Source organism: Rousettus aegyptiacus, unplaced genomic scaffold (assembly GCF_014176215.1).
Source record: "Rousettus aegyptiacus isolate mRouAeg1 unplaced genomic scaffold, mRouAeg1.p scaffold_m13_p_17, whole genome shotgun sequence".
NCBI lineage: Eukaryota > Metazoa > Chordata > Mammalia > Chiroptera > Pteropodidae > Rousettus > Rousettus aegyptiacus.
Window position 1 is genome coordinate 34,526,570 of NW_023416292.1, and position 24,687 is coordinate 34,551,256.

Sequence of the window (24,687 nt, forward strand, 5' to 3'; positions counted from 1 at the left end):
CCCATAAAATGCCAGAATCCCACAGAGCTGGACCTTGTGCGTTCCATTACAAGCTGCAGGCCTGGAGAAGAGCTTCTCTGAGCAAGGAGGGCCCAGCAGGATCCTTCCTGGGACTAGAGCCCCTCCCCCTCACAGTCTGGGCTCAAAGACACGCTGTTTGAAAGAGAGATTCTGATAGGGATCTGGAGAACAGAATTGGCCCGCCTTGGGGCTATCTGGTGGCTCCCAAGAGCACCCTGGACCTCTCAGATCCCTCTCTGGGCAGAAGACAGACTGGGCATCCCACACACATTCTTCCAAAAGCCAAGGGTATCGTCTTGGGCCCAGCCCTGGGTGCTGTGAACTGCAGTCCCAATCCGAGAGCCCCGTGGGCCAGCTGGCTCTGTAAGGTCTGGGAAGGCCAGTTTGGTGAGTCGCTGGCCCTTCCCTAGTAGGCCCTCCGTGGGTCTCCCACCTTCTCGTTGTGGGCGGGGGAGGGGGCGTCCAGAGGGCCGGCTTGTCCCTGCTTCTTTTCCTGGTAAGGGTGAAGGCAACAGCAAGTTAAGGCCCGCACCTGCTGCATTTCCCCGCGAAGCCAAAGCTGTCGCTGGGTAAGAGGGAGGTGGGAGGCAGACCTGGAGGAGGGGGCGAGTCGGCGCCAGGGGGCCAGGAGTGGGTCCACGGATTCCGTCTGGCAGCATCGTAATGATAGCAACACCTCTCCCTCGGGCCTGGGATAGCGGCTATCGATTGTTTCCTCCCTGCCTGCCTCATTATGTTGGCAGAAGCCCCTACCGACCGCTCCTCAACTTCTGGCCCCTGCTCCTCAGCCAGGGCAGCCCCCAGCTGAGCTCTCCACGAGGTTCTGGTTAGTAAGCTGGGCTCTGCCAAGAACGGGGTGTTTTCCGGGTGGGGTGGGGGCCGAGGCCCAGAGGCCGACCAGGTGGCCAGCGCGGCGGTGGCGGCGGGCGCGTGCCGCGCCAGCTCCGGCCCCCGCCGGTCCCTTTAATTCGAGTTCGCAGCCGGGCCAGGTGCGGCGCTGCGTGGCGCGGTGCGGCGCGGTGCGGCTGCGGGCGGCGGCCGGGCGCTCCGTACGCGCCGCCCGCGGGACTGCAGAGCCGGCTCCCGGCTGGCCGCCCGCGCCCCGCCGCCGCCACCGCGGTTCCGCTGGCGCTTGCGGTCGCCGAGAAACATGGAGGCTCCGGGAGCCCATCCGGAAGGGTAAATCGGTGTCGGCGCGTTGGGCTGCGCGTGCCGCGCCCCCGGCCGGGGCTGCGGAGCGCAGGGCGGCGCGGGGCGCAGGGCGGCGCAGCCCGCGGCCCCGGGCCGGGCCGGAGCGGCCGGGGCGGGGGGCCGGCGCCCTGCGTTGGAAGCGGGCGCCGAATGGGCTCGGGGACCCTCGGGGCTGTGCGTGGCGCGGGGCGGGGGGCGCAGCGCGGAGCTGGCGGGTGATGGGAAGCGCGGCTGACAGCATAACCATGTCTGGTAAATAGCGCCGGTTGGTGTGACCCGAACCACTTGGGACAGCCGGGCTCCAGGCTCCTCTCCGGCGCGGAATCAGAGCTGCCTGGCGGCGGGGAAGGGCTTTTCCGCCTCCCTGGGGCCGCGGGCTGCCACGGAGACCCCGCGCTCAGGAGCGAGCCGAGATCCGGGGCGGCCGCCCGCCCCCCGCCCCCCGCCCCCAGAGTTCAGGCTCCAGTGTTTGGGGGTGGAGATGGATCCTCCCTGGTCCCTCGGCTGGACCCAAGGGGCAAAAGAGCTGGGCTGCCCTCCGGACCCGGCAGGAGGGGGTTAAGGCGGCGCTGGCTGTCGCGACCAGCCGGTAGGTTCGGGCCGCGGGCGCGGAGCCCGGCGCGGAGTGAGCGGGGCGGAATCCCGACCCGAGCCGGGGGCGATAGGGAGAGGTCAGACCCCTCCCCGCCCGGGGGCCCACAGGATGGAGTTGGCAGGGGGCCAGCTCGGAAGCCGGCCTCCTCCAGGCTCCCCTCTCGCTGCTGCCAAGCCGCCTGGCAGCGGGGCTGGCTGAGCGTCGGTCCTGCGCTTCCTGCAGGGGAGATGGGAGGGATTTTCTCTTGGGCAGAAGTCGGTGGTCTAAGCGCCTGCCCAGTTCAAATGTCACCGGCTTGAGGCAGGCCTGCAGCCCAGGCATGCCTGAGGGAGAAGCAGTTCTGGGCTCAAGCCAGCCAGCTTTGTAGAGCCGACCTTTCTGTGTGAGGATTCTCCGCAGAAGAGCTCAGAAGGAGTATGTGCTGGGTGTTGGGGGACGGGGGGTGCTCTCCCTCCTCCAGGGCCTTGTGGAGGTCAGAGTTTGTAGTAGGCTGCAGTGTAGGAAGCCTTCCTTTGCAAGGCGATGACCTGGGGATGGGAGGACTTTGCCCAGAGTCTCTCCTTGATGGCTGCTGACGTCGGAAGGGGTTTCTGGCTCAGCCCCAGAGGCCCCTGGAGGAGACAGGCCCCGCCAAGCCTGAAGGCTTGTTCCCTGGGAGAAAGCGCACCCAGCTGATGGAAGCCTGCCTGGAGGAGGCCCGGAGGAGGCCAGGAGGCTGAGGGGTAGCCTCAGGTGGGACACCAAAACGGAAGGGGGGCATGGAAGGGGAGCTGCCAGAGCCCTCCCAAGTCTTGGCACCAGCTACCCCAAAGCCCTGGTTCCACCTGGCCGCTGTTTTTTCCAGGCAGCGTCACACCTCCTGAGGACAGCCAGGAGGACTCCAGCTTTTGCTGACCTTTGCATCTCGTCTCCTTCCTTCCAAAGGCTCCAGACCCAAGCTCGGCTGTCCTCGAATCCTACGTGTCCCTGACCAGACACCCCACCGCCCCTCCAGCCTAGCGCAGCCCTGGAGCTCACCTCCAGGACCGGGAGCCTGCTCTCCTGCCCGGAATGACTCACCATTATTTCTAGCTCAAGTGTGAAGACGTGATGCAGAGTCAGGCTGCCCGTTTGTGTATCTAGGAGTCCCTCAGCATTTGATCAGCTCTGCAAGGAAGAGAGCTGCAGATCCCTGCCTTGCCAGGTAAATCCATCTATCATTTAATACCAGCAATGTGTAAAATCATTTCGGTGGGGACAGTGAGAGAAACCAGGGTCCAAGATCCTCCACTGCAAATACGTCCCAGGGTGCAGGTATCTGCAAGACATTAGTTTGGTGCCTGGGAGAGGGCCCCCTGCCAGCCTCCCATAGGGAGTTAGGCTCCACGAAGCCAGTGCAGTGCAGAGGGGGTCTGTACCGCCACCCTCCTCTGTGGCAGGGCATTCCAGAGCTTTCTTGAGAGACGGCCACCTGTTCCCCCGTGATCCCCAGCCAGATTACAAGGTGAAAGGGAATTGTGCTTTTTGGAGGTGGTAGTAGCGGTCATGTTTCTGAACTCTTGGCTGAGAGATGGGAGACTCAAACTGGCGACCCAGGCCGGGCTGCCAGCGCAGAGCGGTCTCATGTCCTTAACTGCCTTGTCTTTCAGCCAGGCGAGGCTATCGCTCCGGCTCTCAGAGAGCCCTCGGGGCTCTGCTGCTGGGGCCCAGCCCCATGCTCCTGTGCTTCCTGGGGCCATCAGCAGCACCCTGAGCTCTCTGCCGCCAGGCAGCCGGAAGGCATAGCGTGAGACACCTCTCTCAGTTCCAATTATGACAGTGGCCACCGGAGACCCAGCGGACGAGGCTGCTGCCCTCCCTGGGCACCCACAGGACACCTATGACCCAGAGGCCGACCACGAGTGCTGTGAGAGGGTGGTGATCAACATCTCAGGGCTGCGGTTTGAGACGCAGCTAAAGACTTTAGCCCAGTTTCCGGAGACCCTCTTAGGGGACCCAAAGAAGCGGATGAGATACTTTGACCCCCTTCGAAATGAGTACTTTTTCGATCGGAACCGCCCTAGCTTTGATGCCATTTTGTACTATTACCAGTCCGGGGGCCGGCTGAGGCGACCCGTGAACGTGCCCTTAGACATATTCTCGGAAGAAATTCGGTTTTATGAGCTGGGAGAAGAGGCGATGGAGATGTTCCGGGAAGACGAAGGCTACATCAAAGAGGAAGAGCGGCCTCTGCCCGAAAATGAGTTTCAGAGACAGGTGTGGCTCCTTTTCGAATACCCAGAGAGCTCAGGGCCTGCCAGGATTATAGCTATTGTCTCTGTCATGGTGATCTTGATCTCCATCGTCAGCTTCTGCCTGGAAACGTTGCCCATATTCCGGGATGAGAATGAAGACATGCATGGCGGTGGAGTGACCTTCCACACCTATTCCAACAGCACCATCGGGTACCAACAGTCGACTTCTTTCACCGACCCTTTCTTCATTGTGGAGACCCTCTGTATCATCTGGTTCTCCTTCGAATTCCTGGTGAGGTTCTTTGCCTGTCCCAGCAAAGCCGGCTTCTTCACCAACATCATGAACATCATTGACATTGTGGCCATCATCCCCTACTTCATCACCCTGGGGACGGAGTTGGCCGAGAAGCCAGAGGATGCCCAGCAGGGCCAGCAGGCCATGTCGCTGGCCATCCTCCGTGTCATCCGGTTGGTAAGAGTCTTTAGGATTTTCAAGTTGTCCAGACACTCCAAAGGTCTCCAGATCCTAGGCCAGACCCTCAAAGCCAGCATGAGAGAATTGGGCCTCCTGATATTCTTCCTCTTCATCGGGGTCATCCTTTTCTCTAGTGCTGTCTACTTCGCCGAGGCCGATGAGCGAGATTCCCAGTTCCCCAGCATCCCGGATGCCTTCTGGTGGGCAGTCGTCTCCATGACAACTGTAGGCTATGGAGACATGGTTCCAACTACCATTGGGGGAAAGATCGTGGGTTCCCTGTGTGCAATTGCAGGTGTGTTAACCATTGCCTTACCGGTCCCCGTCATAGTGTCCAATTTCAACTACTTCTACCACCGGGAGACAGAGGGAGAGGAGCAGGCCCAGTACCTGCAAGTGACAAGCTGTCCAAAGATCCCATCCTCCCCTGACCTAAAGAAAAGTAGAAGTGCCTCTACCATTAGTAAGTCTGATTACATGGAGATCCAGGAGGGGGTGAACAACAGTAACGAGGACTTTAGAGAGGAAAACTTGAAAACAGCCAACTGCACTTTGGCTAATACAAACTATGTGAATATTACCAAAATGTTAACCGACGTCTGACTGAGACCTATTAACATACACCGGAACTAATGCAGATATTGCATAATAGCCTGCATTGTAGTCAGTGTTCTACAGTGTGTATCTGGTTCTGCATGGAAAGCAATAGTCGTGCAAGTGACTTTTGATCTTTTGATTTTCGATTTAGAACACAGAATAGCTGTCCATGGCTTTCATGCGAATCTTCATCACCCGCTGAGGGGTTTCCAAAGATGGGTGTCACCTATGGAGCCAGGATTCTGAGGCCGCCTCATAGCACATACGTAACCCCCCACATCGGCGGCACTTTTCCTTCCTAATTAAACGCACACAGCGCCCCCCACCCCTGCCCCCCCCCGCCCCGCCCCACCCATCCGAGTTCACCTTCCCCTTCACAGAGGACAACCGCGGTGGCTTAGCTTGAAAGCGCTGGTCATTATTCGGAAGGCCATTCCCACTTTTTGCATTGAAAAGAACGCTCTGTCCCGCGTGTCGGGATTCCTTTCTGTGTCACAGGCCGGGGTTTGTGGACTGCAGTTGCCAAGTAGAGGCTCCGGAGGCTTGTGTTTCATAACGGAAAATGCTGCATTTGGTTTTTTCTCTGCAGTGTCGGTGCGAGGGAAGCCCGGGGGAGGGCCGGTTAGTATGACTGAATGTGAGCTGTCAAGTTCCACGTGTGCTCCCTGAGGCCTATGGGGAGAAGCTAACAAACCAAGGGGCCTCTCAGCTTCAGATTTCACCATTTCTGCAGGCTTCGGGGTCACAGAAACACGTGTGACTTCTTTGTTACACTGGCGTTTGCGGACATCTGCTTTCCTAGGGCTGTGGCTCGGCCACACTGACGCTGCAGTGACATTTTCCAGTGATGCAATAGAGCTGCATGGATGTTTGTTGCATGAATCTCAATATTTAAAACAGGAGATAACCTATTTTCTTAGTAGCCTACACAGTATTCATATTTAGAGTATTAATAGCCTAGGAATGGCATTGAACTAAGGTTTTTTTTCCTCCATCGGAAGACAAAAGCTCTCAATCAGGAGAAAAGAGTAGACTATTTGGAATGTGGACCCAAAACTTCTGGCCCTCCAGCCCACCCCGCCCCTGTTCTTCCAAACGGGGGCGCAGACTACGGCAAAACCGGGAGAGTGAGCAGGGAAGGCAGCATCTAAACACCTCACGTGACTGTACCTTAGGAATTCACCGAGCCATGGGCATGACTGTACAGCTGACCAGGGCATCTGGTCCTGAGGAAGGCGGATCTTGGATCCAGTGTATATAAATATATATCGAGTATCTCTTTCACGAGTTCCTCTACCTAGCTAGCTATAGAAAAAAATTGCATTTGAACCTTGTATAAGCTTATGCAATATTTTTGACACAGGGCAATTTATGCATGTGTTTGACTATGTGCACTATAATGTATGTATGTATATGTACACATATACATACATGTGTGTGTATGTTTCTGTGCACACACACACACACTCACATATATATTCATTCTCTGGAGTTCAGGTTCAGGAGCAAATCCACTGCTTGGTGGGTTGGTTATCTTAGAGGCCCAATGGGTTAACTGATCTCATTGGTAACCCCACTGGACCCGGGTTTGCTGCCATTGCCTCAGACACTCCAGTCTCCATGGATTCTTAGACGTTAGAATTGTCTTTCTGCCCTCCATGTGCTGCAGCTTCAGTTTCCCACGGCTGAAGCTTGTCTTACTGAGTGCACAAGGGCCCCGTGGCCCTCACAGCTCCAGCTGTCCTGGGCCAGCCCCACCCCAGGCCTCCCCTCTACAGTCCCTCGAGTCAGCCATCTCCATCCTCATCCTCCCCCAACGCTGTTCGGGTTTTATCATCATTTGGCTCTGCGTCAGTCACTTTTATGAACCTTTCCCTAAAGGGCAAGAGCGGATCACCTGCTTTGAAACCAAGGACACCAAGGAGGAGGGCTTCTGGGGACCCAATTCCACAGGTCTGGACTTAAGGGGAGCCTCCTCTATGCAGTAACTTCTCAAGTCCAGGACCAAGAGATGGAGTCCCTAGATGATCCATAGGCATCATTTTGATTGATTGACAGGCTCAAACTCTCTTCCAGTTAAACTAGCAACCAGAGCTGCATCGCCAAACCAAAGGATGGGTAGAGAATAGGTCCCCACCCTCAGAACAGGTTAAGAGTAAATGAGCACTATGCAGCCTACAGGTGGGGTTTTGGCCAGCCCTGGAATGGGGTGAGCTGGGAGGCTTTGCCTCACAGCCTGGGCTTCTTTGCCTTCCAACATCATAGCTGAAATTTCCCAAACACAGTGAGTCGGGTGGCAGGGCTGCCCAGGGGTGGCTCCAGCCCGACCCTCACTGTTGGCTATTTAGCACCTACAGTTACCTTGGGGGTGGGGCACCAGCTCAGGGTGCTAGGCCCAGGGTGCTCATTAGTTCCTGGTCACCCACTTCCCCAGGTGTCTGCAGGGCATCCCAGGCCCAGCGCAAAGCCTCTGTGCTTCTCCGCCTCTTCTCCTGGGAAGTGGTGCTGAATTTCCCAGACACGAGGTGAGAGGGACCCAGACCTTTGGGAAGGAGATAGTAAAATAACCCATGTCTAAGGCCTAGGTCAGGGGTAGATCTTTTATCCCCATGTCTTTGACCCAGGACTATAAAATGTTCACACACACAGGTCCACATGCATGCACACCCGCCACAAAAGAGATAGACACGCTGTTGCCATACACAGAGACAACACATGCAACACACGTGCAAAACACACAGAGACCAAGTGAACGGAAAGGGCACACACACAAGATATATGGTTATACTGCATCCAAAGTGTGCACATCCGGCACAGGCATAGCATGTGCTCACCAACACAGGACGTATGCGAAAGGCCCGCGTGCGCCATGTACGGAGACACCACCTGCAATTCGAATGTGAAATGCACAATGACTATGATTAATGAGTCTGCATACCAAGTACACGAAGAACACGTCACACGAAATACACACAAATTCGGTTTATACACACAGTGCATGCGTTGACTCATACATGAGGTGCACAGATTGCAGCATACATGCCCAAGAACACACATACACAGCACATAACAAAATGCGTACCTATGCTCAGACCCATGTCTCTGCCCCCAGACCTATACGTTAATAGGCATGAACGGAAGTTCAGATTTAATCGCCTTTCCCCAGCCTGCATTTATACCCCTCTGTATGCTTCGAGAAGTCTTTTCCTCAAGTCTCTTCTCTCCCTCTCACCCCCAGATTTCACAGAAGTAATTCCCAAGGTTTAAAGCGGAAAGATGAGTCACCGTTGTCAAGCAGATCGCTGTTTCTACCTATTCACCTTCCTCTCACCAGAAACCCGGGTGCACCTTCTTGCCATGCCCTTTCCTTCAAAGCCAGTCCACACAGAGAACCCGATAGCCCAGGCTCCCCTGCTCCCAAGCCCTGGGGTCTCTGTATTCAGACCTTGTCTGTTAAAAGTGGTGATTGCTCAAGAAACTGCAGTGCTCTGACCCAAAGTGAAGATGCCCCCAACATTCTCTCAGTCTGCAGACCTTATTGTCCCTCCATCCCTAGTGGCTTTGTCAGGGGCTGGGTCTGTAAGTGGAGACGACATATAGATTTTTCTCTTAAAACGAGCCATCTTTACTTGCTTGCGGCATCTCACTTGCTTGTGGGCATGCGCACCCAATAGGTTCAACTCCCGGGTACGGTCTATGGGTGTTCAGTCCCAGGCATGCTCCTCCGCTTCTCCCAGGCTCCACCTGGACGCACTGCCTCTCATCCAATTGCTGCGCTGTGAGGAAACGGACGCCAGTTTGGCTTAAGTAAAACATGATTAAGGACAGAAATCTAATGCTACGCAAATAACAACGTTTAAAGGGCCCGATAGCTATCCTATATGCTAGGGCCCAATTTAAACGCTTTATAAGATCACCCACTGTTTTGGATTATCCACAGAGCTGGTTCTTCCCGCCGGTAGGACTAGCTGAGAGCTGGGTACGTTTTGGCAAGGGCTTCACCTCTAATGGAAGTTGGGGGCTGAAGTCAGGTGTCAGCTCAGGCACCACAGCCTCTACTCCTGTTAGCCATCCGAGGTGTGTTATACTTCCCTCCTAATGACGGTCACAGCTCTTGACCTCCACGGAGGAAGCAGCACCAAGGAATGGACAGGTGGGTCCGAATCTGCATTTGTCATACAGTCTGCTGGCCTTCCAAGTGTTTCCAAGTCAAGATGGCGATCGTTTCTTTAGCTTTAGCAGGAGGCTCTGTGGGCTCAACCTTTCAAGGAAGTTGGAGTCTTCAGGGGACTAAAGGGAAAGAGGTCCCGAAAAAGTAGGGAGGTGGTTAGGAAGAGAGGGTACCTGAGCTGGTTAAATTTTAAAGTAAGCTTTTCAGGAGCCAAAATTTAATTAAAGACACAACTGCAGCTCGGTGCTTCCTGAAGCTTTTGAGGTGTTTGACACACTCTCCTCTTTCCTCTCTGCTTCCCTCTGTCTCTCTCAGCTGGGCTTTCTGAGGATGGAGGAGGCATGTTCCCAGGAAGTGAGCCTTTTAGAAGGCGCCGCAAGGAAGTGTGCCTCCAGCCTCTTTGGCCTGGTGCAGAAGGGGCTCCCGTGAAAGCTTTGTTGGCCTGAGCTCCCAGCCTGGTGCTCATGTGACCGCCCTGTAGGACTTGCGTGTCCTATCTGCTCTTTCTGGATCTCTCATTGTAGTGAGGTCTTTGGCCAGCTGATTTCCTCATAGTCAGCCATAAGATCAGTGCAGACCCACACAGAGACTCATATGGAGGAGAGTGTCCTCTGAAGATTATTGGGCTGGGAATTCAGTGCTGCCCACAGTGGTGGAGAGGAGAAGTAGAGGCCGACACTCCCCAAAGGAAGTGATAGGACAGTTTGCAAATTGCACACGAGGGTGGCACCCTACTCCCCATGGCAGGCAGGAGGAGCACAGAGCTTTGAAATGTCAACCCAGGAGCAGGGATGGGAAGCCCTGGTCCAGTTCCAGCTCTCCTGGGGCCACTGCCATGAGCCTGTGTCTGAGTGATGGCTGCCTGGTCTGAGATGGCTGGTCCGTGCAGGCTGTAACGTGCAGGGTGTTCCTTGGTGACACAATGGAGTTCCTCCAGCCGTGGCAAAATGTCCATTGCCAGGTTTGAACCCATGACCTTGACCTTATTAATATCATTAGTCATCTGAGCCAACTGGCAGTGTGCTGGGTGCAGGGAGGTATCTCAATGGCTATGGTGACCATTGTCTGTGTCCTCAGACTTGGCCCTTATTGAGAGCAGCCCGGTCCCCCCATCAAAGCAGCACATGGGGACAAGTGGAGGTGGCAGAGCCCCTACAAGCTGGGACGGGTCTCATCCTCAAACTAATCGAGTTCGCTTTCCCCTTCTTTTTGCTTCTCTTCCCACCAAAGCTCAGCTCCATATCTCATAGTTTGCGTTTGACTATTTTTTAAAGAGGAAAAGTGCAATAAAATAAATAGTGACTGTTTTCTTTAGCAATAGCTATTTCAAACTCTTGTTCTCAGGACTGAAAAGCGATCGTACCTGGATCATCAGGAATGCCCTTGGCTTCTGGGCATTAGTTCACTGTCTTGTATTCCCCTCTTCTTCCCGCGTGGCATGCACGCCCTTCCTGTCCTGGACGACCCTCCCTCTGGAATGTAAACATGTGCAGAGGTGCAGCGTCCGCGCGCGGAAGGTCTGTGAGAAGGCTTTCTTTGTCGCTCGGTCTCCTTCCCATGTGCACCTTACTCTGTCTCCAAGTGCATCTCTGTCCCGCTCTCCCTCCGGCCTCTCCCTTCCCGTCTGCTCTCCCGCAGCATCCTCACGACCTCTAGGCGCTGAAACCTTGAGTTCGAATGACCTCACACCAGCCCATCTCGTTGACTTTCAGTCAATCCGGCAGGGTGTAATGGAAGCCTGCAGGAAAGCGCTTACAAATAGATACGAATAAAGCATCCTGAGCCATTACAGATCATTTCCATGCACTAAAAGCCATTACTTGATCCATTCGTTTCCTTTCCTCCCCTCCGCAGGGAAATGGACGCTGGGGGAATGTGGCCTGGAGGTTTGCACCTGGGATGGTTAGCCTGGGCAGATTTGGGGCATGGCCCTCTGGCTGTCCTTCGAAGGAAGCTGACTTGCTTAAACAAAGGGACACCATGAGAGCCGTGGAGGGAAGCAAGTTATCGTGGATAGAGGTCTACAGGGATACATATCTGGGTGTTAGGACGTGACGTTAGTGACATAAAGTCCCCACCCCCCACTACGATGTGCAGTTGCACAAATATTTGCACACATAACCAGGGACTTCAGAAGAGTCCCCTTTCCTGGAAAAAAAAAAAAAAATCCGTGAGGTTAAATATTTCGACTAGACAATCAGGGAAGGCTGGCAAGCCCAGGGTCCCATTCCAGTCTTTTTCAATCTACCTTGCTCTATACCCATGTGTACAGCAAAACCTCAGTTAACCGATGGGGAGATCCTCAGGGAAGGGAACGTCGTGCTTGCTTTATAATTCCGGTTATTTGAGTGGCAATGGAAAAACATGTTTTGATTCAACTTTTGTAATTGAAGAAAAAAAAAAAAGACATTTCCTAAGTAGGTTAGTATGGACTTTCCTGCCTTAGTAAGTCAAGTGTTTGGAGACGACAGAAGACCTTGCGTTGCTCAGGATCTGCATTCTGAGCTTCGGTGTTCACTGTAGAGAAAACGCAGACAGAGACGACCAAAGAGATAGGCTGAATGTACGTCGGCTGCCAGACGTGCCTGGAAGCCGACCATCTGGGCATACCCTGGCTCGCCAGATAATGCCCTCGCTGTCATTTGCCTCTTTCTACTGAAAAGTGTAGTAAGAAAACATAATTCTCGTTGATCGAGGTTTTGGTTAATCAATTGGTCCTAAGTTAGCAGAGGTTTTCCATATATACATATATCTGTGTATATAGATGTATAGTATATGTATATATGTATACCATTGTTTCAAAAATTCGACAGTTAATACAGTGACCAATCCCCTTAGCCTCACTGATGTGGAATAAATTTGGCAATTCAAGAAATAAACCGAATTTCTTTGATTTCTTTTAAACGACCTTCCTTTTGCTTTCTTACCCCCTCTCCAGTTCATTCAACTCTTTTTCTTCCATGCAGGGACCTCTCTAGAAGGTGGTTCTTTCACAACAAAAGATCAGGCTCCAGGATCTTTCCCTTTCCTCCCAGGTGGCTGCCTGACTCAGGGATAAAAGGGAAGTCTGATCTAAGGGCCAGGTGCTTTGTCCTTTGTTCTGTCTGCTCTGGTTGGCTGTCACCTCATCACTGAAGACCAGAAAAGTTATTCCAAATTTTGTGGCTCTGGGGGAGTGGAAAGCTTGAAGACCTGGCAAAGGACTGATCTGTTTTTGCTTTCTCTTTGTCCTTTCTTGGTGGTGCCCTAGGCTTGAATTTCATGAGATCTGAATGTAACATTTTTCTAAGGATTGTGTCTGCCCCATGGAAGGTGCAATGTGTGGCAAGGGATGAAACTAACAAATCCATCCCGTTGTTGATTCTGACCAAATCTGGGTTGAGGATGTGGGCAGCAGAGCAGCTCGGATTTAGTTGCCTCTTTGGAGAGACAGCCGGGTCCGAGCTGAGCCACGCGCTCAATCTCCATCTTGCCTGGCTGTGTCTTAGACCCGTGGGGGACGGTTCCAACCTCACCTTCTGTGTGCGCTCTACCTGGACAGGGGTGGGACAGATTGCTCTCTGGCATCTGGGGCTATTGCAGGGATGCAGGGGGGCCTGCCATCTCCCAGCACTCTCAGCAATCTGGCCAAGCTGGCAGTGGTAAGATGGGAGAAGCCCAAAAACCAGACTGAGTGTGACCAGCTGGTAAACTGTGGCAGTCGGGGCAGCCAGTCTGGGAGGCCACTTCTTATACTCTGTGAACCTCGACATGGAAACAGATGTAACTTTCTGTGCTCCTCTGCACTCCTAAAATAGTCAGATATGTTCCAGATGAGTTTGCAGCTGAGAAGTCCTGCCTCATTCCACTGACGAATGCACAGGGCAGGTGTGATTATGTAACGGTGTGGACAGCTGCTACAACGTCCGGATAATGGAGGGCAGTGTAGACGTGGCTGTGTGCTAGGACCGTGGGTAGCTACCCAGAGGACTCAGTCCTGTGTCTCTCCTCGGTCCTCGTGAGAGGCCTTTAAGCTCTGCTTCTCCTTGAAAATGATTCCCTGGACACTGATTGCTTGCGTGAGCGCGTAAACACTCCGGGAGGCTAGAGAAAGCAATGGGAGTTGCTGGGAGGAAGAGAATTTGCAGGGGCTCGCTTTGCTGCCAAACAAGTGCCCTGTTGACTGGTGACGTGATTGACCTTCTAGCTTGTGAAGTGCAGGGCAAGGGCAGTGACCTGCCAGGTAGGGCTGGAATGGAGTGAGCAGCCTTAGTCTAAGAAGTGAGAGAGAAAAGCGGGAAGAGGGGCCTGGCCGGCTTTGGCGAGAGCAAGCGCCAGCTCCGGAGGGTCTGAACATGCTCTGTGCTTGCCCCAGTTCTGCCTTCACGTGGGATCCAGCGACCCAGTTTCCTTTTGTTGTTGTGCTTGGATGATTCCTTCATTTGAAGGGCCCCAGGAAGCTGGAAAGCCCCATGATCGAGCTCCAGCCTGCTGAGCAAACAATGCCCCAGCCAAATGGCCTCCGCCTGGGGTTCTGCATCCCTGCACCCCTCTCTCCACTAAGGGCGATCTTGGAACAGTCGAGGCTAATGGTGCCAGAAATCAAGGCGGAGTCTCGAGTTTCCATCAGGGATCCAGCTGTACGGCTTATGAGTGCAGGATGCTATTTCCTTTCCTAGACCCGTGTGCTTATGTGCTTATATAGGCTGTCTCTGGAAGTTTTATGTATTGCACAAACACACACGCGTGCACACACACACACACATATATATAAAGTATGGAAATGGCCGCTCACGTAGGCTCATGCAGCACAGACTCTGATCAGGGTCTGCACTGGCTTCCTTGCTGCTCGTGTGTGATTCCTCAGCTGCCCTCCCATGTCCTGTCTGTAATAATTGCTAAAACCTCGAGAAGAGGCAGATAAATAAACCTCCCTGGAATCAATAGGAGAAGGAACTCCAAAGCTGATGGTAAAGCTCCGTAAGGATGATACCAATGATGACGAAAGGGAACTGGGGTCTCCATGGTGATAAGAGGCTGGGGACCAATGGGAGTGGAAGGTGGAGCAGGACTTGTGGGAAGACTCATGGGAGTTGGGAGTCATTTAACTATTTGTTTGCTTCATGAAATTTAGACACCAGCTATAACTGCATTGCACAGGTTGTATAGATATTATCATTCTCGCTGACATATTCTGGAAGCTTTCAGCCCCACCAACACTGCCCCTCCCAGGACTTCTGCAGCTGAGAGTTCCCGTGTCAGTAGGGTCTGGTATTTGTACATAGGTTATACATATATGTGTACATACGTGCCTCAATGAACATGGCCTGTCCACCTGATCATGGGTGTACATAGGCTTCATAGAGCTCCGCAGTCTTTTGTAAATACCAACACAAGTAAATAAGTGTATAAATACATATTACTGAGGATTTATTTTAACATCATTCTGTGTGAAATGGAAAAAAATAAAATAAAATTTTTGACAGACACCGAGCATTTCCACGTTCCTTCCTGCTTCACGGGAGTACCGTCCTGACATCACGCTTGCGTGACTGCCTTACCATCACCCCAGACCCTGCTGCCCTAGGACCAGCCGGGACCAGAGCAGGAGCCGAGAGGACGCTCCTGGGTGCGTCAGGGACCATCCAGCTATCTGCCCAGTGCACACGGAGCAGAGGATGTGGGTGGGAGGGTGCGTGGGTGGGTCCGAGGTCCCCTCCCGCATTGTACCAACGCTTCTTGTGTCTTCTGTGGAGCTGGGGAGTGTGTGGGAAAGGGAGGACCAGTTTGAAGGCCAAAGGCAATCAGACCCCTGGGAGTCATTTAACTCCAGCTGCACCCACCTGTGCAGGTTCTGTTCTCAAACACACCCCGACTTCTGCCCATTCCTGCCGGTGCTCAGGAGTCTGGATCACCCCAACTATCAGCTCTCCCTTTGCCTCCCCAGGAGGAGGGGCCTGGGGATGTGATGTGGTAGCACCTCCTTGGAAAGGTTCTGATACACATGCACGCGCGCACACATGCAGGATGAGGGAGCTGAAGCATCTCCACCTGACCTATAGTCCTAGTCCATAGCTAGACTCCCCAGCGTTCAGATGCCCCAAACGTGTCGTGACGGGGGTGTCACAACAGACAGTCCTTGCCCTCGGCCACCAGCAAACACATTCCATCCCCTAAGCTCTCACGAATGATCTCCAGTTCCGCCCTTCACAGTCTGCCATAATCTGCCCCTAGGAAACTGACCAACTGAAGCAGCTGGTCTCCCCCCCGCCTCTTCCCCGCCCCGCCGCATCTCGCCTTCAGAAGGATCTGTTCTGGGCAGCAGGTACTGAGGTGACAAGGGAGAGGGTGGTAAAGAGACGGGAGCCATTGGGACAACCGCTGCTGCAGGCAGCCTTGCATTTTGTCTGTCTCTGTCTCGATATTTTTTTTGGTAAATGCGTCAAGGGGAAAAATGAAAGCTACAACATTAAGGTCCCCATTCTTTTCTACACTTCAGGGTGGTGGGGGGCTCGGTTCAAGTGTAAGTCACCCATGCCACACTGGACTCCTCCCTGCCTGGCCTTGGGCGCCTGCCCCATGCACTCCCCAGCACGAAGTCCCGGACCCTGGACGTCGCCCAGCCAGTTCCTTCCAGCGAAGGGTGGAGCTTGATGAGGTGAGGCGTGAGAGGGAGAGCCCACCTTGTCCTGAGGTCCTGAGGCCAGCGTGGTGGGCAGGAGGTGCAAAGCTGGCCTGGAACAACCGAGAAACAAAAAGGACTCTAGAGAATCCCAGCTCTGTCAACCCACCATCTCTGTGACCCTGGGGGTACTATTTCAATCTCTTGGGCCTCAGGTGTCTCATCTCTGTAAAATAAATCACAGTGCCTGCTTTATCTTGTGAAGATTGAACAAACACCTGGCACACAGTGGGAGCCCAGTAAAAATCGTGACTGCATCCTCTCTCTTGGGGTCCTACGCCCGCAAGATCCAAGAGGGCCTGGATACTCAGCGATCGGAAATGAAAAAATTGAAAGATTTTCAATCACTTCTGGTCCAAGGGTTCCTGATCTGGGCTCACAGGTACAAAAATTGACGTCGGAGGTTTAGAACACTCATGAAATGGTACGTGACATGCTGTAATATGGTCATTTTTCCACAGAGAATGTCTGCAGCTGTCCATGGCCCCAAAAGTTAAAACTATTGGTCACATTTAGACTCTTTACCTTCTTGAAGGAAAAGTGATTGTCCCAGAGTCACTATCATTTGCTCAAAAAAAAAAAAAAATCTGCCAATTTAAAAACTATCTTGCCCTTAGTACTTAAGATACTCTGCCCCTGTGGGTCTTCCGAAGACAAAAACTCACCCTCAGCGCGTGAGTGGCTGACACAGAGCTAGGCCTGACCCTGCTCTCAGGACAGACCTTTCCATTAACCTGTCCCCTGTGCAGCAGCTGGACCTGTGCCCCAGGCCTCAGGATCCAGACCTGAAGTTTCCCCAGGCAAGTTTAGCACAGCAGTAGGGAAAGGACCACAGATTTTGATGGGAAATTAGTGCTATTTAAATACTATGCAAATGAGGCAAGTCTACAGGGCTTTGACCCCAGGACTGGGGCATTTCTGAACGTGACTGTCAGCTCTGATTATTCTCTCCCTTTGTTCAGGCCCACCCCTCACTCCATCAGTAAGCAACGCAGATCCTTGGCAGATTAAGGAAAGGTCGAGGCTCTTTAGCCCAAACCCATTCCAACCCGAACACTAGCCAGGACACCATGCTTAATGCTTCGCGGTGAAGTTAGGAGGAAAATCTCTTCATCTGCGTGGCTTCCCGCAGCAAGGAAAATCTGCCTCTCCCCAGGTCTGTTCTGATGGGAGATTTGTTCTCTTTTCACTGGTGTTTTGGGGAGCCACCAACAGCCCTGTGAGAACAGAACGGCACAGCCATTCTGTCCTAGTGGCTTGTGCTGCTCCGCCTCTCCCAGCCTAAGCCAGGCACCTTCGTCGTGTCAATCTCTGAATCCCCAGCATCTGACATAGTGCCAGGACCAATAAATATCCATTGAATGAATGAATATCTGCATCACGTAGTCACAACGGTGGCCACGATAATCTGTGTCATTGGGACAGCAAAGATATAGCCACGTTCTAGGACCCCCTTATCCCTGTATTTCTCTCTGGCCCTACAAGAGACCTCTGACCTCCATCTTCTGAGGTACAAGCCTTTAGGTCTAGGTCTCAAATGTCACGGCGTCACATATCTAATGTTCCGTCCCCAGCACACTCTCTCCTAGGTCCCAGAGAAGTCACCCTTCCAGGTGTGCCCAACTCTGTACCAGCCCTAGAGCCAAACCCTTCCCCTATCCCAAGGGACTAGAGACCTAAAGGAGTCCACTGGGCTTCCAAATTCTAAAGCTAGGAGATCCTGGTGCCTTAGAAAATGCCAGGCCTTGGGGTCAGGGGTGGGTTTCATTCCCGGTTCTACTGTACAGTAAAGTTTATTATCGATGTGACCTTAACAATGGACGTAGCGTTTCTAAACTTGTGTTTTTCTGTCTCGACTTGAGATTCAAATGCCTGCCTCACAGGGTCATCATGAAGATCTTTTAAGTTATATATATTTCTATGTTTTATATATTAATATATTTAATATAGCGACATATAATCATATAGCACATAACTTATATTTATGTATTATATATAATATATTTATAAAGAGAGTATGTCTGTGTGCGTGTGTGTGTGTGTATGTATAATGTATTCCCCTGTATGTGTCAAGGCTTACTTTGTGTCAGATGCTTGACATGGATTATGTCATTTAGTTATCACAACAGACCTGGTGAGGCGGGTGTTATTATCTGTATTTTCCAGATTAGGAAACCAAATCTCAGAGAGGTTGCGTAACTAGCCCAAGGTCACACAGCTAACGATCGGCAGAGCCTTTTGAAGCCAAAGCCCATACGAGTATGACAATAGATAGAAGTTAGTCCTCCTACTGCCACCACCTTCTCCCCTCAGGGTTTGAGGACATGTAAATGGATCCTAAAGACAAACAAAAATACCTAGTCCGCCCTAAGAAGCCTTGATACGGTCAAGAGAGTCCGCTTAGCCCAGACGAGCTCGGGTAGGAATAGCCTCGGTCTTCTCTCTCAGCCCTGTCCCACTGAGCCCTGAGAAGCGGCATCAGAAACCGGCGGGATGGGGAAAGTTAGCAACTCCGGGGATAACCGTCTCGCTCCGCATTCCAGCCCCCAACGTTGTAAGTGCCCGAGGCGGCGGGCAGCAGAGCCCACAAGCAGGCCTTGGCACGCCCAGCACCCTTGCTCCAGCTGGGGCCAGACCTCCCCGCAACACTGTCCCGCGTCACCCCACCTGCTCCCCCCGCCCCCAGGGCCCTTCCCAGCCCGGACGCTTCAGTTGGTGGCTGCGGCTTCGTGGAGGGGCTCCTCCTTCCCCCCTCAAAGGGCGAAATATGGACAGAACCATCTGGGGTAAGAAAGACACAGGTACACACAGATGCGCACATGCACACACACGCACGCACACACGTACAGACAAATCCTCACCAAGTCCAAGGGTCTGCGTCCGTCATTCTTAGCCTAACCTCAGGACTTGACCCTTGAAAGTTGTCAAATCAAGAAAAATAAGGGTTCCTCATACAAAGTGGATATTCAGTCAATATGGTGATTGAATAAATGATTCAAATTCAACTACGATATGAGGAGCACCACCTGTCTGCGGGCATTGTGCGGCCTGCCTCTCTTACCTCATTTAATCCTTTTAACACCTCTGCGAGGTCATTGTCGCTGTCTCAATTTGTCACGATCTCAATTTTCAGATGAGGAAATTGAGACTCAGAGAGGCAAAGGAATTGCCCGAACTCACACAGCTAAGGAGAGGGAAATCTAGGACTCAGACCCAAGACAGCTGGAAGCCGTCAAAGCCAAGGCTAGTGCCCTTGCTATGACACCACAGCTACCCCGGTGGCCAACTCCAGCTGGAGTCTTAAAACGACACCGCAGCAAAAACCGCCAAAGACTCCAGCGCTGCCCCTCTATCCCTCTGACCTCTGGGAGCCTCCAGGAAAATAGAGGAATGAGGCATCTTGGGAAAGAGTCAGGAACTCTACGGATTACGAGGTGCGATGGAATCGGATCACCCTCCTGGGGTATTTTTGTCAATGGGATTCACGAGGCTGCAAGGTGTGAATGAGCAATTGCTATATTAAAAGTTCCTGAAAAAGCTCTCTGTCCCTTGGGCTTCAGCTCCTGAGAGAGAAAAGGAGGGAGCCTGAGGGGTTCTGCACCCCTGACCCGACTCCCTCTTCGACTTGCCTGCTCAGGGTCCAGGGTGCTACACCGCTTTCTCCCTCCTCCTCTGGCAGCCTGATTCGGAAAGCTGGGATGGGGTCAGGGGATAAATGCTTTTCACAAGGCAGCCGTGGGGAGGAAGTGCATGCTAGAGGTCGCCTGGTACACAGTAAGTGCTCAATAAACAGCACCTTCCACCCTGGGAGACGAAGCGCTCCATAAAGCAAGGAGCCTCAGCTCTGCTCGGAACCCCAGCTTTGGTTTTCTGTCCAAGTAATCGAGTTCACTTATCCCGGATTTCCTCATCTATAAAGTGGGGTGCTACTATCCACCTTGCAGAGTTCTTTGGGGAGAAGGACCTTATATAAAACGTCTCTCAGGTAATCAGTCTTTAATAAAAAATGCTGCCAAGTGCTGGGGCCTGCACAATGCTCATTCATTCACTCAGCAAACATTTGCGAAGCAGCTGTATGAGCCTGGCACAGTGCTTGGCTCTGGGGGTCAGACGTAAATAAGATGTCAGAATTTCACATGGTAAGACCACTCTTCCCCTCCAGAGAGAAAGGTGAAGGAAAAATTAAACTGGGGAAGAGGAGAAGGAAATGAACCCTGAACCAGTAATATAGCACATGAATAGGCTCTTGGTAAATCAGTGCAGAATAAATGAATCGTTTCAGGAATTAATAACTTAAAAATATGCTTACATGGCGCCTATTCTGTGCCAGGCCCTGTTCTGAGCACTTCACATACATTAACTAATTTAATCTTTCAGACACTAATTATTCCTATTTTACATGCATGGGAACTAAGTAAGGCACAGGGAGGCTTGAATAAGTTGCAGTGGCAGGATTTGAACCCAGGCCATCTGGCTCCAAAACCCATGCTGCTAACTTTCCCTCTTATTCGCGACCCAGACTCTGAAGCAATATCGCATCCATCGAGCCTCACAGTACATTCATGCGGCAGCGGGCCAGGTAGGCGCTATTATCCCCAGTTTACAGATGAGGAAACTGAGGCACTGAGAGAATAACAACCCACCCAGGACACTGGCTGGAAACAAACAGAAAGAGAACTCACGTCTGTTGTCACAACGCAGCCTCTCAACGGTGAGGGGCGGAGAGGTCGGAGGCAATAGAATCCTGGATCGTCCAGTCTGGAAAGGGTCTCAGGGGTCAACGAAGCCCATTGCTTCATTTTATAGACAAGATCAAGGCCCAGAGAGGAGCAGCAGCTTGCTTAAGGCTGCACGGCAAATCGGTAGCTGGAATGCCGGTCTGCTGACCGTCTATCAGGCCAGTCGCACCACGCTCTTCTTCAAAAGAAGCCAAGGGCCACAGCATTGGGCAAGGGAGAGTGCCACCACGCCAGGCCACGCGAACGAAGCCCCTGTCACTTTCCGGCACCTCGCATGACGTTATGCAAAGAATCGTCTTCCCTCCCTTGCTGGTCTGGGAATATACATCAGTAAACAAGGCAGACAGAGTTCTGCTCTCATGGGGGTTCAGAAGGCGGAGAGTGACAGAAGGGAGGCTCTTTCATGCAGGGTGAGCAGAGAGGGTCCCTCAGATAAGGTGGCATCTGAGCAGAGACTTTCGGTAAGCCAGGGAGGTGGCCGTGCCCATTGATGTGGGACCAGCATTCAAGGCTCAGCGAACAGCAAAGGCAGAGTGCTCGAGGCAGAAGGGGACGTGCCTTCGAGGCCAGTGTCACCGCAGCAGAATGGGCAGGGAGGGGGCACATCGCTCAGGACCTTTTAGGCTGGGGAAAGGATTCTGGATACGACCTTGGGCGAGGTGGGAAGCCATGGGGTGTTTTACAGCAGAAGAGAGACTTGACTAGACTTTTTTTTTTTTTTTCCTGGGCTCACACCAGCTGCTGTGTTTAGAATAGATCATAGCAGGCGAGAATGGAGACAGGGTATCGGTTAGAAGACTATTGCCAAAATGCACGTGACGGATGGTGGCAGAAATGGCAATGGCGGCAGAGGAGCTGGTGAGCAGTAGTCGGAAGGCGGATACACAGGTGGAACCAAGCTTTGTGTCCCATGCACGAAGACAGTGCCAACAGGATTCCCTGGCAGACCGATGTGCGGCGTGAGAAAAACAAAGGCATCTCGGATCACTCCACGGCTTTGGCCTGAGGCTCCGGCATCACAGAGCTGCCGTTTCTGGTGATGGAGAGATCTGCTCAAGAGCGGATCAAGAGTCCATTTACCTGAGGTGTTCATTTAAGGAGTCTCACCTTGTAGCCTTCCCGCAGTCCGAACTGCGGGTACCTGAGCACTCTTGAGGGAGCCTTTCCTAGCCACAGATGGAATCAAGACAGCCCCTCTCATAAGATCCCTCGATATCCGATCCCGCCCAGCCATAAACCTGCAGCCTTCTCAGAGCCCAACCCTGGCCAGTCATGGGAGCCAAGGGCCAGTCTTGGAAGCCAAGGGCCAGAGCCCAAGCAGGGTCAGAGCCCAGATGGTCAGCCAGGCCTGGCCCTGATTTAATTACAAGATCAATTCGATCAGCTTCCCTGCCAGCAGGGTTGCCCCTGAGGCCTGGCTTGTCCAACCCCTGGGGCACGGCTCCTGGGCTTGTCAGAGGAAGTTAGCCTCACACACCACACCCTGGGCCTCGTCCAGCAGGCCTGGCCAGCGCTGCCACTGGCCACCTGGAGTCTGAGAAGAGTCCAGTCCAGACCAGTCGTAAGCCAGAGGATTTGGGGGGAACCATCGGTAGTGGACTCGCCTTCTGGGGAGCTGACGGAGCTGCAAGGCGGGGCTCGGGGAACACTAAGCGCTGATCTAGAAACTCAAGCAGATGGCCCCTCCCTAGACCAGGGGACACTGTGGGGATGTCAAGGCAACATCTGCCTTTGGGAGTCGGACAGGCCTAGGTTCAAATTTATGTGCAGGCTGTGTGACTCTGGGCAAGTTACCTAACCTCTCTGAAACTGAGCCATCGTCTCCGAGAAACGTTGGTGTGAGGACTTGGGGTGCTCTATGTTCTGAGCCTCACCTGTGCCTCTCACAGCGATAGCCAGGTGGGGATCATTAGTCCTTTTTGGCACCTGAGGAAACTGGGCCCAGAGACAAAGAAACTTGCCTAGGTCATGCAGCTAGTTGGGTGGAGAACCGGATCGACGAGGAGCGGCGCAGAGCACTTTATACTCTACTGTGTCACAGAAATCCCGGGAAGCAGCCGTAACCAGCGGCTGGGGACTCGCTGAGACCCTGTGTGTCCCCTGAGCTGCCAAGGTCACCGAGCAGCAGGTAGCAGAGCCAGGACTGGAACCAGGACCCTGATCCCAGCCTGAAACCTACATGAGCCCTAAGCTTGGTGGCTTTGGGGGTCAGCCATAGAGGGACTTGATCACATAGCCTTGCTTCCAAGAGTAACGCAGCCCCCGGCACGAATGAGTTTGTACGACGACGATAACAGTGGGTGAATCTCACGTGCCAGGCACTGGGCGGCCACCCTCTCGGTGGAGATCTCATCACTTCCTTTTCACAGATGCGGAGACTGAAGCTCAGAAAGAGAAGTGACTTGGTCAGGGTGACGGCTAAGAGGCACCGAGACTGGCGCAGCCCTCGTCACTGGCATCAGCCCGTGAGGCGGAGAGCTCGGATTTGGGGGTCAGCCGGACCTGCGTTCTAACCTCAGCATTTTCTCGCTGTGCGATTTGCACGAGCTCTAGTCCTTGGTTTTCACATTGGCTAAACAGAAATAGTCGTGGTACTTGGTCTTGAGGACAGCGGTGAGGGTTACACGAGATAAGAGAATGAGCACCCAGATGGGTCCTGGCACGGAGCAGCTGGCTCCCTTTCCCCTCCCTGCTAACAACAGGCCTGGAGACTCCAGAACCCCACTTGTGTTAAGAGGTGGCGGCTGCCAGGCCAGCCTCGGAGCCCACACCGCTCCCCCCATCACGTGCACGCAGCAGCCAATTCCAAACTATGCAAATATGCCAGGCTGCCTCCTCAGCAAGAGAACGGCTATACTTAGTGCAATTTGCATGTATTTTAAGCTGACTTGTTCCAGGCAAAGAAGCCGATTCATGAATTTAATAACATTCATAGATTCCCAGAATGTCAGCACTGGGAGAGACGTCAGAGACCAGCCAGCCCAGCCCCTCGTTGGGCGGCGGCGGAGGAGGCCAAGGGCAGCAGGCAGCAGTGTGTCCAAGGTCGTGCTGCTGGGACGGAGCAGGGCTGGCCCCGGCCCCTCCGCTTCTGAGACCCAGTGCAGCCTCCAGACCCTCATGCCTCCCTTGGGGTGACCGCTGGAGCCTGAGGGGAGCAGCCTGGCCTCCAAGGCTGCCTTGAAGGCCGGGGCGAGGGTGCGTGTGTGGTCTGGGGCCAGCTGGGGACCCGCTGTGTGCGCAGCACGAAACAGCCCAGTGAATGTTCATTCCATGAGCCTTTCCCTGCCGGGAGCACCGAGGGACCCATAGAACGAAATTTTGTAAGCATTTCCCCTCCCCTTAACGGCCCATTAAGATGATACATTAGGTCATCCAGGGATTTACCTAGAGCATATTTTTAACTTGCGTCAACAGCTATTGTATCTGGCTGCCCAGCGAGCCTTCTCCCTTCTGGTAACTGCACATTTCTTTGCTTTATGGGAATGGTCCTCCCTCCTTGGATTCCAATGGGGCTGTCGATCAAAGGGCTCTCAGGCCTTGCCACAGAGCTGGACACGTGACCCAGACTCAGTCAGGTCAGTGGTCCGAGGGCGGTCATGTGATCCAAACAGTCCTTTTGAGGCAACGGGCTGCTTACTCAGGGCAAGACAGTGTTGCTCTTTTTCTCCAAAGCAAGCTGTGGAATGACGCAAGCCAGGCACGGACAGCAGCTGGCTTTGTCATCACGAGGAGACGCCTGCCTGAGAAGGGAGTCGACACGATGAAGCGGAGCGCCCGAGGAGAGACAGTGTGTTGACGCCATCGTCGAAATGCCTGGATCCCACCGTGCCTGAAGCCCAGCTCACCTCTCTTGGACATCCTTATTTTCTCGAGCCGACGGGTGGTGGGATTTCTTCACTTGCATCTGAAATGCTCCTGACTCAGTCACTAATCTGCATCATCTCCTGACGTGATAAGTCCCTGAGGCGACTCCTGCCATGTGAAATTGTACTTCTTTGGGGGCGGGGAGGCCCTAAACTGAACT

General features: G+C 53.4%; 1 protein-coding gene across 8 annotated transcripts; it reads left to right on the top strand.

The window, feature by feature from the left end:
* Positions 1-375: 375 nt before the first annotated feature.
* LOC107516163 (potassium voltage-gated channel subfamily A member 2) lies at positions 376-5,422 on the top strand. Of its 8 annotated transcripts, none has more exons than XM_016155657.2 (3): positions 376-408; positions 2,732-2,990; positions 3,436-5,422. In XM_016155657.2, exon 3 carries the CDS (start codon positions 3,599-3,601, stop codon positions 5,096-5,098), a length of 1,500 nt encoding a protein of 499 aa, XP_016011143.1. In that variant the 5' UTR covers positions 376-408; positions 2,732-2,990; positions 3,436-3,598; the 3' UTR covers positions 5,099-5,422. The 8 variants fall into 8 exon arrangements, with proteins under 8 accessions (XP_016011143.1, XP_016011137.1, XP_016011138.1 ...); XM_016155651.2 differs by lacking the exon at positions 376-408 and adding an exon at positions 1,092-1,200; XM_016155652.2 differs by lacking the exon at positions 376-408 and adding an exon at positions 1,126-1,200 and having other exon boundaries at positions 2,652-2,990.
* The last annotated feature ends 19,265 nt before the right edge of the window (positions 5,423-24,687 follow it).